This window comes from Protopterus annectens, chromosome 5.part0 (assembly GCF_019279795.1).
Source record: "Protopterus annectens isolate FY-2018-M chromosome 5.part0, PAN1.0, whole genome shotgun sequence".
Taxonomy (NCBI): domain Eukaryota; kingdom Metazoa; phylum Chordata; order Ceratodontiformes; family Protopteridae; genus Protopterus; species Protopterus annectens.
The window spans coordinates 481,067,602-481,081,830 of record NC_056735.1 but is presented as its reverse complement, the minus strand read 5'-3'; the positions used below and the strand labels follow the sequence as shown (position 1 = coordinate 481,081,830).

General features: G+C 38.7%; 1 protein-coding gene across 1 annotated transcript in view; it reads left to right on the top strand.

Annotated features, from left to right (window-relative positions):
- The window catches only part of CFAP47 (cilia and flagella associated protein 47), a 7,413,452-nt gene that overhangs the window by 3,664,795 nt on the left and 3,734,428 nt on the right, over window positions 1-14,229 (top strand). Inside the window, exon 35 of the mRNA XM_044071840.1 lies at window positions 9,426-9,560. Within this exon, the coding sequence (XP_043927775.1) occupies window positions 9,426-9,560 (135 nt within the window). The remainder of the gene's footprint in view (window positions 1-9,425; window positions 9,561-14,229) is intronic.

Below are 14,229 nucleotides of genomic sequence, written 5' to 3'. Positions count from 1 at the left end.
ATGGCCTGGAAGACAGATGTCTTTTCTTTTCTTTGGACAGGAATGTTCCTGTATCCCTTACCACTCTCCAGGGTATTTCTGAAGATGCATAAGGAATCCTGTAAGATCATTTTAGTTGCTCTCTTCTTGTCCAGACAACTGTAGTTCTCCTTTTGAAAAAGGGCAGAGGCAGTTACCACAAACTTTCTCACAGACTGAACCTACTCACACTGGACCAAGGGTGTTTGATACACCCCGACATCAATCATCATCAGTTGACTGCCTGGATTATTTGATCTTAATTCCTTTTTTGGCACTAGTTTTCTGAGGAAGTGCAGCAAGTACTAATGTAAGAAGAAAGCCTGTTACTAGAAAATCATACATCCGCAAATGGAAAAGTTTTTCTAGTTGATGCCAACAAAATAACTAGCACCAATTCTGGCCTAATTCTTCTCTGATTTTTACAATATTTTTGTGAGTTACTAGCCTGTGGCTTTTCTTATTCCTATATCAAGTTTCATTTATTGGCTGTTTCAGCATACCTGCTCATGGAGCCCTCTTTCAATGCAGTCTCATGTTAAAATGTTCTGGATACAGGTTTTGCATAAGAAGCTTCCAAGGAAACCTGTGGCCCCTCCTTGGTATCTTAATTTTGTGTTAGAGAAGCTAACACATGCTCCGTTTGAACCAGCTAATCCATCTGACTTGAGGTTTTTAACATGGAAAACAGTTTTACTGATTGCTGTGCTCAGTGCAAGAAGGGTATCTGAAATGCAAGTTTTATGGTGAGTAGCAATATTTCATTTTCCACAGTGACAGGGTTTATTTGAGAAATAATCCTTTTTTATGCCTAAAGTGGTATCCAAGTTTACTTTAAGCCAAACTATCCATCTCCATGTTTTCTGTCCTGAACTTAAAATGAGAGAGAAAGGATACCCCATGCCTTGGATGACTAAAGACAACTCAAGTGTTATCTTGATAGAAATAACTCTGTCAGATAATCAGACCAGTTTTTTATTTCTTGTGAAGGTAAGCAGAAGGGACAGCCTGCTTCAAAACAGACCATTTCCAAATGGTTGTCTAAGGCTATTACGCTTTGTTGTACTCGCTATAAAAATTCTATTTCATGCATGGTCAAGGCCTGCTGTACCAGTGCCTTAGCTTCATCTATGGCTTTTTGGAAAGGGTTGGATTCTAGTAGCGTCTACTTGATCCGCAGTACATACTTTTACAAAGTACTGTAAGCTTTATTCCTTCTCTAGGAAGACTTGCTAGGATCATTCTCCAGGGGTTCCTGGACCCTTCTCCTTCCCACCTACCAAATATATTTAGCTATGGTAACCCACCCATATAGCTAGGTCCACTGCAGTGATCAATATGAAGAACATAGTATAGTTGTGTATGTTGAATTTACCATAATAGTAAATGTCTGATTGATCACTGCTGCAGTAGACTCCCCCTCCCTCCATCCCCTTTGTTTTTGGGGTGTTTTTATGCCAGTGTGTGGATATGCATTTTTTGTTATTCCTAGCATTGTCCTTTCAGTGCTCAGCCTCCAAATCTCTGCTGGCAGAAAAGCTCTGAAGGTTTCATGCCCACACTTGTCTTTTAGTCTGCTCAGCTCAAGCTGCTTGATAGTTTGGGTACATGGAAGATGCCCTGAAGCTTTGGAAGCTGGACAGCTGTGATATCCTTGGCAGGCTGGCAGCAGTGTTCATTAGTACATCTGCTGTTATGGTAAGTTCAACTTATACAACTGTACTTTATGGTTTGTTTACCTACAGAGCTGTACTTTCTGTGGTCAGTTGAACACTAGGAAGTTCCCTGTGCATGTAGGCCAATAGGCCTATTGTTTCTGTTGTCTACCTGCTTCATTTTGAAGTTCTGATGAGAAAATATGGCATTTTTCACTTTTTCTTCACTATTATGATATCTACTTCTAATTTAACACTGTTATAGCCATTTTTATCATTAAGTCTCAAATTTATCATACATTAATTTATTTGCATTTTCTGTGTAACTTTTTTTCATTTCTGAGAAGGGAATCCCTAAGCAAATTTATTTAGTAATAGTTTGTTGACAGGGTTAGTCTGATTAAGCTAGTAGCCTCTTTTCAGGGGAGTCCCAATATGGTATCTATACATTTAGGATAAATTTGGCCGTGGCATCCAGGAACTACCCCTACTGTTTTCAACGTGATCTACCACCAATTCAAGCAGATGAGGCCTCAGTTTACCATCTCATCTAAAAGATAATATACTCAGGGCACTGACTACAGTGTCAGCAATTGATCTGCCTGGTGTGGAAATAGAACCCACAGTCTTGTGCACAAAAGGCGAGTATTCTACCTGTTTTGGAACTGATACCGATGTTTATTTATGTTGTTTTAAAATGTTTCTAGTTTATTTAAGGGCATATATTTGATTTTTGTCAGTATTTCGACAAGTTCATAGGTTCATAGATTAGTACTAGGCTAGCAGACCTTGCAGGACATTTTAAGCCTAGACATTTTACCTTTAAGAGTGAGAATCAAATCCAGTACTTTGTGTTTGTGAGGCAAACTTAACCATTATGCCAACCCTAACCTAGTGAATTTTATTAGGTTTTGTGACTGTGTGTGCTGTTGTTTACTACATTGGGTGGGTTATGGAACAAAGCTTAGCACAATTGAAACTGTTTCTTCTATATTTTATACAGTTTAGCCCTAGTTGCTGTATGGGAACTTACTTCATAGTTTCTGTTATTACTCCCCTTAGTCAGCCCTAAATATTATCAATGCATTATTCTGGATGGTGTTTTTTTCCCTGACTTGATGAAGCCTGATACGGCTGCCTCTGATTAAATGCAGTTGCACCTAAGAAAAAAAAAAACTCTTCAAAAGCATGTCTAAGCCTATCGTTTGTGAATCTTTTGTTGCTTTAAGCCAGCCTGCATACCACTTACCTTTTTCCCATCACCCTCTACTATGGGTCTACAACCATCTATGGTACTGGAAGGCAGGATCATTCTCTGGTGCTGTTTCAGTACATGGTTCAGGTACAGGAGAATAAAACCCTTTATGTACAGGGGAGGTCTGGTGGAAGAGACCCCCTGCCAGATATAATATTCTGTCCACAAATATTGTGTCCTCCACTGTAGTTCATAGTAAGAATAAACAGAAACTTCACCACACAGCAGTTAGGTTATTACTATGTATAGGGCTGATGTGATTTCCTTAGCGAAGAGTGTTTTACAGTTAGCTAATCTCAGAGCCTATATTCCTATTCAGAATGACTATGGGGCTACTTTTTCTAGAGATTGGTCTAGCACAGTTGATTTTGACTGTGACTGTGATGCAGACAGTGCTGAACACTCTGAATCCATACATTCTGATTCTTTGGAAAGTGAACAGGTTAAAAAACCCTAGTTCTACAGATGCTAAGTTTAGAGACATATAGAGGTACTTCAGAGACTGACAGAGTTGTCGATCTTATTGAGGATGAAATTCCAAATTTTTTGGCTGTCCCTCCTCTGTTACCTGCCTTAGAAGATGTCTATAAAACTGCAGGTAAAACACATTTGCCTATAAAACTGCATGTAAAAACCAAAGAAATACAAAGTGTACTCAGATCTTGCAGCTCTTTGGGCTCCTTTGTCAGGTGACTCATCTACAGTTTTTCCAAATGCCATCTCTAACAAGAGAGCCTTGGCTTCTTCTAACCCTACACCACTGGATAAAACTGGCAAGTGGTTCAAATCACAGGGGAAAAGGTTGGATGAATCTAGTAATTTAGTCTTTATAATTTTAAATTAACAGATGGAAATTTATTTTGCAATGTGTTTGCAATTTAGATGACTTTGCTGTATCCTTGCCTGCTGAGCATAAATGCTATATGAATGAGATATTTTCTAATGCGAGCTAGGTTTGGAAACATGTGAGTGTCTTGTAAGATGCAGACATAATTTCTAGAAATGCAGATGCTTCTGCTATATTGAGAAGCTATGCTTGGTTAAGTTCTGAATTTGTGTTTGGTCCTACTAGAACCCAGATTCTCAAATAGAGGTAAGTTGATGCATGGAGTATCTAGAATGTTTCATATTTCCAGGTTTTCCCCTGACAAGATATTCAACTTTAAAGGGCAGAAAAAACATAAATCCCAGCCTACAAAAAGCCAGGGTACCAAGAACAAAAGGCAGGGGGATAATGCTTCCAAACCAAATAAATGGGTTCCTTTCCAAATAAAGATCACCCCCCTGCTAAAGAATGACTATGCCAAGACTCGGGGCATCCCATCCATTCCTTCTGTTCCTTCTTCCCTTTCCCCTTACTCCAGGCTTTAGCTCAACCCAGCAGCCTGGCCTCAAATAATCTGAGACAAATGACTGGTGAGAATAATTTAATGAGGATATTATTGGCAGTGGACAGAAAATTCTCCTACATTCAGGGAAATCCCCCTGCACCCACCAGACCACACACATCTGTTCTTGCTGATACACTTTCACAAGTTACAAGCAGGGTTTAGAGAACCAGTTCCTACACCACAAAAAGGAAAATTATTTTTCAACAGAATCCTTTTTACTCCCAAAACTGGAGCTACCATAAGACCATTACTAGATTTGTCATGCCTAAATACTGTTCTGAAAGTACACAAATTTAAAATAGTCACCCTGTAGACAGTCCTTCCCTTTCTTCCAGATCACTACCCTGTCTCACTCCCTCACAAAGAACTGTCTTCCTGAGGTGTATGATGGACACAAAAAGTATGGCCTTTCTACCAGAAGGCAAAGTTCTTAGTGTTCAGAACATTTTCAGGGATTTCTGTCTTCAAAAAGCTGCCTCTGCAAGATAGTTTCTCAAAATTCTAAGCCTCACAGCATTAATGACCCTCATGACACCACAGGCTTGACTCCACTTGAAAAAGATCCAGTGGTTCTTAAAAGATTGTAGGACCCAGCAACTGTTTCCCTTGGATTTCCAGGTAAAAGTGCTGTATTTTTGTGAAATAAGAGTTACAGTGGTGGAGGGAACAGAAGCCTCTGTATTGAGATGTACCCTTCTCCTTCCAGACCCCAGTTCAATTTGTCTAGATGGACCTATTAGATTTTACTTGGGGAACAGTGTCCATGGGAGTTCAAGTACAAGGCATATGGGTTCCTCTGGATGCTACAACACATATAAATATCAAAAATATGTTAGCAGTGATTCAGACCTTAAAAGCTTTTCACCCCTTATGGTGTTTGTCTCCCATTATTGGTCACAGGCAACATCACAGTCATGTAGTACATAAACAAACAAGGGATACACGGTCATACTCTTTTGTCTGTTGATAGTGATGGCCTGGCAGCTAACCTTACAGCATTGTCTGATGCTTCAGATCTCTTATATCTCATCAAAACAAAGCATAGCGACAGACAGACTAAGCAGATCCTGGATGGACCATCATGAGTATAAACTCAGTACAGAGGTCTGCCTGGATGTTGTCCAGATATAGGGAAGTCTTCAAATAGTTCTGTTCACCCCCTTTCAAAGCAGACAATTGGAAAAATTCTGTTTGAGGTATCCTTGCAGCCATGCTTTGGGGACAGAAGCATTCCTGTCCAATTGGATATAATGTTCCTTTGTCCATTTTTACCCTTTCCACTGACACATGAGGCACTTCTGAAGATTCAGAAAGAATTACCAGTGACTGGTGCACCCCATCTTAGAGGAATTGCTACTGACAACCTGACTGATTCTATGTTGATACCTTTTATGCATTTGCTTCATGAGAATGTACAAGAGGTATTGAAGAAGACAAGAAAAGCTGCAAGTAGAAAATCTTATGTTTACAGCTGCAAGAGTTTTTCTACATGTCTCATAACCAATATCAGATGGCCAGTATAGTGTCTTCCTCTCTGGTTTTGAAATATTTGTATGCATTACTCAACAATGGCTTTTTTTATGCATGTATCAGGTGCATCTTGTGTCAATCTCTGCTTGTCTGCCCATGGATCCCCCTCTTTTTGTGGTTAAACAGTTTATGAAAGGGGTGTTGCATGTGAGAACCTCTTCAAAAGCAAATTCCTTCTCTTTGGAATCTCAATTTTTGTTCTTGAAAAAGTGACTTTATCTAATTTTGAATCTATCTTTCAGGCTGATTTGAAGTTCATCATTTGGAGAAATGTTTTGCTTATTGCTGTCACACCCGCAAGGCGAGTTTCTGAGCAATACGCTCTCATGGAGGACTAAATGTATGTGATTTTCCACAAGGACATGGTTGTTTTACATACTAATCTTTTTTTCATGCCAAAAGTTGTTTTGGAATTTATGCTGGATAAAGCCATCAGTCTCCTAGTTTTTTTTATGAAACTTAAAAACAATGAAGAAAATATCCTGCATACCTTGGATGTTCACAGACAGCTCAGGTACTAACTTTACAGAACTAAGCCCTTCAGGAAAGCTGAACAGCTATTTATTTCCTTATTCTGGGGCTAAGAAGGGTGAACCCGTCTCTAAGCAAATGATTGCTCATTGGTTGCCCTCTACTGTTGTTCTTTATTAGTCCTGCCATAGTAAATCGATTACATGCAAGGCTAAGGCACATGCCTTGGTGACATATTGGAAAGGAATGGATATAGAAATTTTTAGAATCATCAGTCTTGTCCTCTATTCATACCTTCACAAAGCACTACAAACTGGATTATTTCTTAAGTTCCTGAACAGGCTTTGCTAGGACAATTGTCCAGAGGCTCCTGGATCATTATCCTTCTTCCTTCCAAGTAGGGAAGCTTTGGGAATCTATCCAAAATGCCACTGAGGCAGTGTGAACAATGAACATAGTACAGTTGCATAAATCCTGCTTACCTGTAACAATAGCTGTTCAAATTCCAAACTGCCTCAGTGGCAGCACCCTCCCACCACCCTGTATTATATATGTAATTCAGTAGTATTCAGCCTTGTTTTGTTGTTGGTTGGCTTTGGTTATTTATGCTGGTGATTTTTTTGCTGAAGATTGGTTGGTTATGGGCAATTCCTGCTACTGCTCCTTCTTGGTTCCTCCTCCTTGGCACTAAAAGCATGAATAACTAACATTTTGTGATGGGTTAGTTAGGCTTCCCCTGATGGGAGGTGCTTAACCAGTCCCCTTAATTAGAGAGTCTGAGGATGGGATTCTGAGCTCTGGAAAGCTGCCAGTGTGGGTTTGTGCAGGCCCAGAACCTAAAATGCCACTGATTTGATCACTACTGCTACAGGTAAGTAGGACTTACACAACTGTACTTTTTTCCAATGCTCATGTATCACAAATTTTGAATTTAATGGTATTTTCCCCCAGAAAATTGGAAAATCAGTGTCCCTGTCCATAATGATCATACTAGTAAAATAGCTGGTGGTGTAACCAATATATATATTCATAAAATTTGAACCTTGCCATACGTCCCTCACAAATACCAAAAATCAATAAAATTGGAATTGTAACAGCTACATTTAAAATGAACACACAGCTGGCTTAGTAGTTAAGGTGTTTACCTCATGTACACAAGGTACAGGGTTTGATTCTCACATTTAAAGGGAAATTGGCTAGGCTTAAAATGGTTTACAAGGGCGGCTAGCCTTGTACTTAACTATGCACATAGTATGTACCTCCTAATGCAGACAAATCAGGCTCTGAAATCATATTATCTTGAATAACTATAAATATAGAACTTGAAATGATAATCCAAAATTACCTTAATATTGACTGGCCCAACTGTGCACATAAGACTATTCATGCTTCTATCAATCTATAAGGGTTAACACAGCTTATATGTATAACCACAAGGACAGATAAATTTACTGGATATGTATCTTGAGCTGGATACTAACAGCAGACTCCAGTGAAATTACCCATGCAGGAATTATGCTAGACACCATTAGTGATTATAAGACAATGTATGCTATTTGAAAATGTATTAAAATTCATAGAAACATCTATTATAAAATAGTCAGAAATACAACCAAATTCCATAAGTAAACTTCTTGTCTATCCTTAAGCACAACAAATGGGAACCAATAAAACACTAAAAAGGCCCTGTTTGTGCAATGTGATGATTTGGATTTCACAGACACATTGGCCCCTATGAGTAAAGACCTCATTATTGGCTAGTTTGGTCTGAATCACAGTTAACTATAGTGAGGTGCTTATTTGTACTTCCCACGGTAGTTAACAGTGTTGGCACTTGCATCATGTAAGCAGAGCACCCGTCTCATTCAGTCTACCACATGCACATAAAACACACACACACACACACACACACACACACACACACACACACACACACACACACACACACACACACACACACACACCTGTCCCTGTGTTGTCTGAACATCCCATATGTCTTTTTTCCCCCTGCCCTGGAAATTCATAGATGAGTACTATCAGCCATTAATACCAGACATTCAAGTTTCTCACTTCATATACTTCAGAAAATGCATGCTAGGGCAAAACTGTCCTATCACAACATACAATGCCTACAACATGTTGTGACGTACAAGGCAGAGGGACAGGATATGTTAAGTATACCTCTCAGTCTCATGGCACAAATGGAGAGAATTGCTAGGATAACAGCTTTGTGTTTTGCCTTTTCTGCTGATCAAGACTGGAGATGATAAAGGTTCTAAAGGACTGAACCCTGTCAGTGATTGATGATGTAGGCTGGCAATGTCTTCAAGTGCTTGGAACACAGTTATGATGAACTTGAGTTGAATATTGGAAGCAGTATGCCCATGTTCCTGCTGATGGCATAATATATCTTTGGTCTTTGGATGATATTTGATGGGTGGACACAACCTAAGTACCTACACTGATATCTAGTATGTGCTGAAATATTAGCTGCTTTGGAGACTTTTCTCAGGAGCAGGTTGTGTGGTTGAACATAATTTCAGTAAATGCAAAAAGAATGAGTACTGTTTGCCGAAATTACATTCAGTGATAGTGGAGTTTGCTTCTTTCTCCAGTGTTGATCTTGTAGTTAGTATATATAAGTCCGGGGGGGGGGGGGGTCCCACCATATGGGGAGTGCAAAAAAATTTGTGTTGTTCATTTTAGGCGGTTTCAATGAACAGTTTTCAGGGTTTTTTTCCATTCATCAAAATTACCTGTGATGAGTCGATATGAATCTGGAGCTCTCATGGCTCTCCTATCCTGTATAGCTTGCCTGGGTTGTAGTAACTGAGGAAGAGTAAAGATGAGCAAATCTTGGTCTGGCATGTATGCATCACAGAGGTTTGTGAGCCAGTAACACAAAAGTAAATAAAGAAAAATCTTGAGTAAAATATTTTTCACAAGGAAAAATTAGAATGTTTGGAAACAGTTATACAGCAACTCGGCAAATAAATATGTTGTGCATATTAAATAAACAGATAATTTTCTATTTGAAGTTTTTTAAATAAGGGTGATGTGACTGAAAATGCATGTCATGATTTATGTTTTTTGTGATTTAAACAGGCAACAGAAGTTTGTGATGGAAATCCAGTAACTATGCTTATTCTTTGTGTATATCTATATGAAAAACTACCTCAATACCATCCAAAAAAGACTGTTGAATTTGTTGGTGCTCTGCATGCCACCGTATTGCGACAGGTAAAAATAGCTATCTTAAGATTGGTACTGTGCCTTTGTAAGTATTCACATTAGTTGCAAAATATGTTTTGCTTTAAGAAAGGACTAAAAAGTATAATTCACATCAGGATTATGTTGGTTATTTAGCTGTACTTGAAACCACTGTTTGCCGAGTAGCATTATTTTTCTTACTTTTGAAAGTCTTGGTTCCAGATAATTAAGAAGTTATTGGTGTTTTCATTAAGTCCACTTTAGGATGATTCCTTATCTTTGTCATTGTTAGGTAGGTATTCTTGTCCAGCTGTTACTTGTGAGAGACTGAGGCTTAAATTGTATAAATAAAATAAGTATATGCTCAGATTGTCTGTAAGGTTTTTGTGTTTCTAATATAAATTACATGTGAAATATTTTTTTACAGAATGGCTTATGACCAGTATGATTTTTTGTCAGAAATTCTGCAATGACTGGAATGCCCCATTCACATAAAGCAAAGGTTATCCCTGTCCATATTTAAGCACAGCTTAGATCTATGGATGGGAAACAGAAAATTTACCCCAGAACTGCCTCCTATACTACTGATGGACAGAAGCCTCTCCTAAGTGCTTTATCCCATGCATGGGTCTCCTCATATCATCTGTGGTACAGTCCCATTTATTCTCATTAGAGTAATATATAATTACTGACTATGGGATGCATAAGGCCAGTCTCTAACCAAATGGGGTAGGTTAGTTCAACCACAAAAAGGGAACTTGGCTAGACTTAAAATGACTCACAAGGGCAGCTAACCTAGTACTTACCTATGAACCTATAGAAAGTTGAATGCTGAGTGACCAGACAAAGGTGGCTGTGAGTAGATTTGCATTATGCACGCCTAAACATTATATCTTGATATTGTTCAAAAATATTTTTTAAAAAGACATTTCTTTCCTTTTTTAAATAATTTCAATTTATTATGAAACTTCATTTCTGTTCTGTCTTTACTCATGAAGTTCAGTATCGGGGAATGAGTAATAAATATGTTTGGAGTACATATGTACCTTACATGGCACTACTTGCACAATACATTGATCTGATTCTGTTGTTTTGTTTAAGATATTCAGGATTATGTTATGACATGTGTACATAAATGTTTTCCCAATTTATTTTTGGCTTTCAAGGACATTACTGTGCAATAAATAAATACAAATAAGAAAAAACATTGTATGCATCATACAGATAAGGGCACAACTGACTTTACTAACAGAGAGCAAAACTTTCATATATGAGGATCAAAACTACAGTATATCTTGCCTGCATTGACATAGACAGGTAAAGCCCTGGCTATGGCTCATCCATCCCAAGTTTGATTAGCAGGTCAGGCGACTGACAGATCTGCAGGGAAAGATAAGCATGTCCTTTCTGGGTGGGAGTGTACTAGTCGATGTTCCCTAAGGGGAAGAATGGTCCATAGAGGGGAATTGCTATGAGATGTGCTAGGCGAGCAAGGGGAGCAAGGAAAGGGAAAGTGGGTAGGGCATATAAACCCCCCCAAAGGAAACAAAGATGGTCAAGCCCCTGGGATGCCCTTAGTGTCCACGACCAACCCCTGGAATTCTAGACTAAGTCTCTGGTAGTAGGAGACTAGCTGGTAGACCCAATGAGGAAGTGGGGCACTGATATCTTGAATGATATGCAGTGGGGGACAAAAAATACTAGACTACATCTTATGTGAGTAACAGAAAGCAATTTCCTTCAAGTAATAATTTACTGCAAAGACATCAAGCTGTAGCTCTGGTTAGCTATAATTAAAATAAACGTCCTTCAGTTTTAATTTTCTTTTTTTATTTTCTTCCTGAAGCCTCTGCTAAAAATGTAACACAGACAGAAGCATTGATTACAAATGCAGAACAAGGTCCAGCAAATAGAATAATAAATAATTCTTAGCGAAAAGAAGTGTGTTGATCTGCATCTGTACAACATGAAGAATGAAGATTTCTAGTAAACCAAAAGGTGGTTAAAAAGTGCTGCAACGTGAACAAATAAGCGAAAAATAGGCACTGGAAGCCGAACCAGTTCCAACACAAGCTTCTTTAATGGCGAAATTCACAAAGACACATAAACGTTGTATAAACACTCCTGTAATGTTTTTGTCATAAAAACCTCATCAGATGAGCGTACTAACCTACATAGCTTGCTTATAAACCTGTTATTTCTTTTAAATTAACCAATAAAACACTGTAATATATTAAATATGTTAATCAATCATGAATAATGCATTATTAAGATGTTCTATAGCAAATAACTCTAAAAATACTGTACACACATACATAAAACTTTTATAACTTTTATGTAAAACTTCATACTTGTAAGTTGTTCTAAAACTATAAATTAGTGGGGGTTTTCTAGTCAGGAAGTGCAGCTGCATGCATGATCTCTAGCTATATGGAATGGGCCATGACAAAAATTAGGGACGGGGCCAACTGTTTTGCTGACTGTGGGGAGTTGAGGACATGCTATGGATCAGGGGTAGTGTGTACCTGGTAGTGACAGGGCAGCTGGGGAAACAGTGTTTTAGTGCGTACGTTGGTGCAGTAACTATGAGTTTTGGCAAATGGGTAAGTTTTAGTGCATTGGTAGAGAGGTTTGTTTGAGAAGGAGTTTTTCATTTCCTAGGTCAAGGATTATGGCAGTGACAGGGGATTAGTAGGCTTGAGGAGGGAGATGATGCAGTTGGCTAGAATATTGGCTAGGACTGTCACTAGGAAGTAGCGAGTTTGGGGGGTGGTTAAGGTTAGCTCTGAGTGCTATGACTAGAGTACTAGCCAGGATTGTCATTAATAAGTAGTGAATTTTGGGTTGTTAAGGTTACGCAGATGTTTAAGGGTTTCAAAGCAGTCAGCACATTAATTGAGAGCACAGTTATTGTGGCACTGTTCCTTTCTGGTAGGATATGTGGCCAGAGTACTTTGCCGGGCATCATAGGTGAGTTTTCAGGAAACTGGTCATGGAGGAATTGGGTAAAGGAGCATGCCTCTACTCACTACCAGCCTTTGGTCAACTGGTGCCCTAGGCAAAAGGGGTCCACAGCACCTCCCAACACCATCCTGTAGCTCCATTGTGGTCTACCTACAATGTTCAGATTACTGGAAAATTGCCCCTACTAGAACGGCACCCTATGCGGTTGCCTAGTTGGCCTATGTCTAAGGCTGGCTATGCCTCTACTGTACAGTTTTTTCCTGGAATGTCCACATTTTGGCCTTACATCGTGGGCTGTTTTTTCATAAAAGTTTGGTCTGGCAATTGGCATCAAATCATTAAAATTTTGAAGTTAGAGAATTCCCTTAAGAGAATTCATGTACTGCAAAACCTGTTCTATCTTTCTAAGTTTACGACAGCAATATGAAAATAGTCCCAATTTTGTCCCATTTCTGTTTATGGCATTGTCCAGATTTCTTGGCCTAACAAGTTGGGTGGTAAGGGAGTTGCATAACTTTTGGACGTTAATCTTGGTGAAGCGGGTTTACAGGAAGAGCAGCACTAAGAAATCCGTAGTGAGGGGGAGGCAGTGTAAGCCTGAGCAGTCGTGTTGTGACCATGGCAGAATGGTTTATGATTAAGTTGTTTCAGGAGAACTGGGTTGGTAGGCCACAGGGGCATACATGGCAGCAAGAGAGCATGTGACTTGGGGCATCGATGCGGGTAGTACAACTGATTTGCAGGCATTATAGTTCGGGTGAATGATCAGGTTGCACTACTGGCCTAGCTATCAAGCATCAGGCTGAAATATCAGTTTGGGGGTAATGTTATTTTGGCCAGGACTTTAAATTTTATTTATTTATTTATTTTATTTTACATTTGTTTACCGGGTTAGTCCAACTGGATACATATCCATTTTCATCAGAGACCCGGGGAGAAAAGCTCCACAGTAAAAAAAGGCTTTGAGTTACATTTCAATGATTTCATAATCACATGGTAAGGTAATCAAAAGTTTAAACATATCAGTTACAAGAAAGTACAAGGAGAAAAACCTCTACATAAATAAAAAACAAGACTTAGGTTTGCATTACATAATAAAAATTCTGGATAACATAGTAAGAAGAGACATCAATTTAAAACTTAGCTATAATTTGAGTAATTTATGTAGTATGTGGATTAGTGAAGACATAGGTTCCCTGGACAATATTAAAGATTATATTATAGGCTCCAAGAGATGGGTAAAGATTTATCGAATAACATGCTCATAGGGATTAATAAGTAGAAGGGTGTTACAGTGAAATAGAGATCATATAACATAGTTTAGCAGGGCGGTAGTGTAATAAGAGAGAAAAGAGATGGCTTAAATGAATTAATTGGAAGTGTAATTAGTTGTATATGTGATGTGGAGAGATTTTGGTGTGTTGGTTTCTGGGAGAGAGGTTTGCTACTTATTTTGGATGCATTGGTGGGGCATTGGATTTAGTGAAGAAGGAGAATAAATTTATATATATAAATTGGGTTTACATTGTTTCAGGTGGCATTGCAGCCCCTTGCAATCATTGTGTGACATGTGGCAGGGTACGATTTGGTCATGCTTCTGAAGTTACAGTTGGAAGGACAACAGAGGATTGAGGATTTAAAAAGGTTATATCAAGGTGTGGGTATTGTGTGGTTGGATAGTACCATGGTTATTTTGGCTTTGGGGAGGGCTCATCAATTTAATTTTGGTTATTTA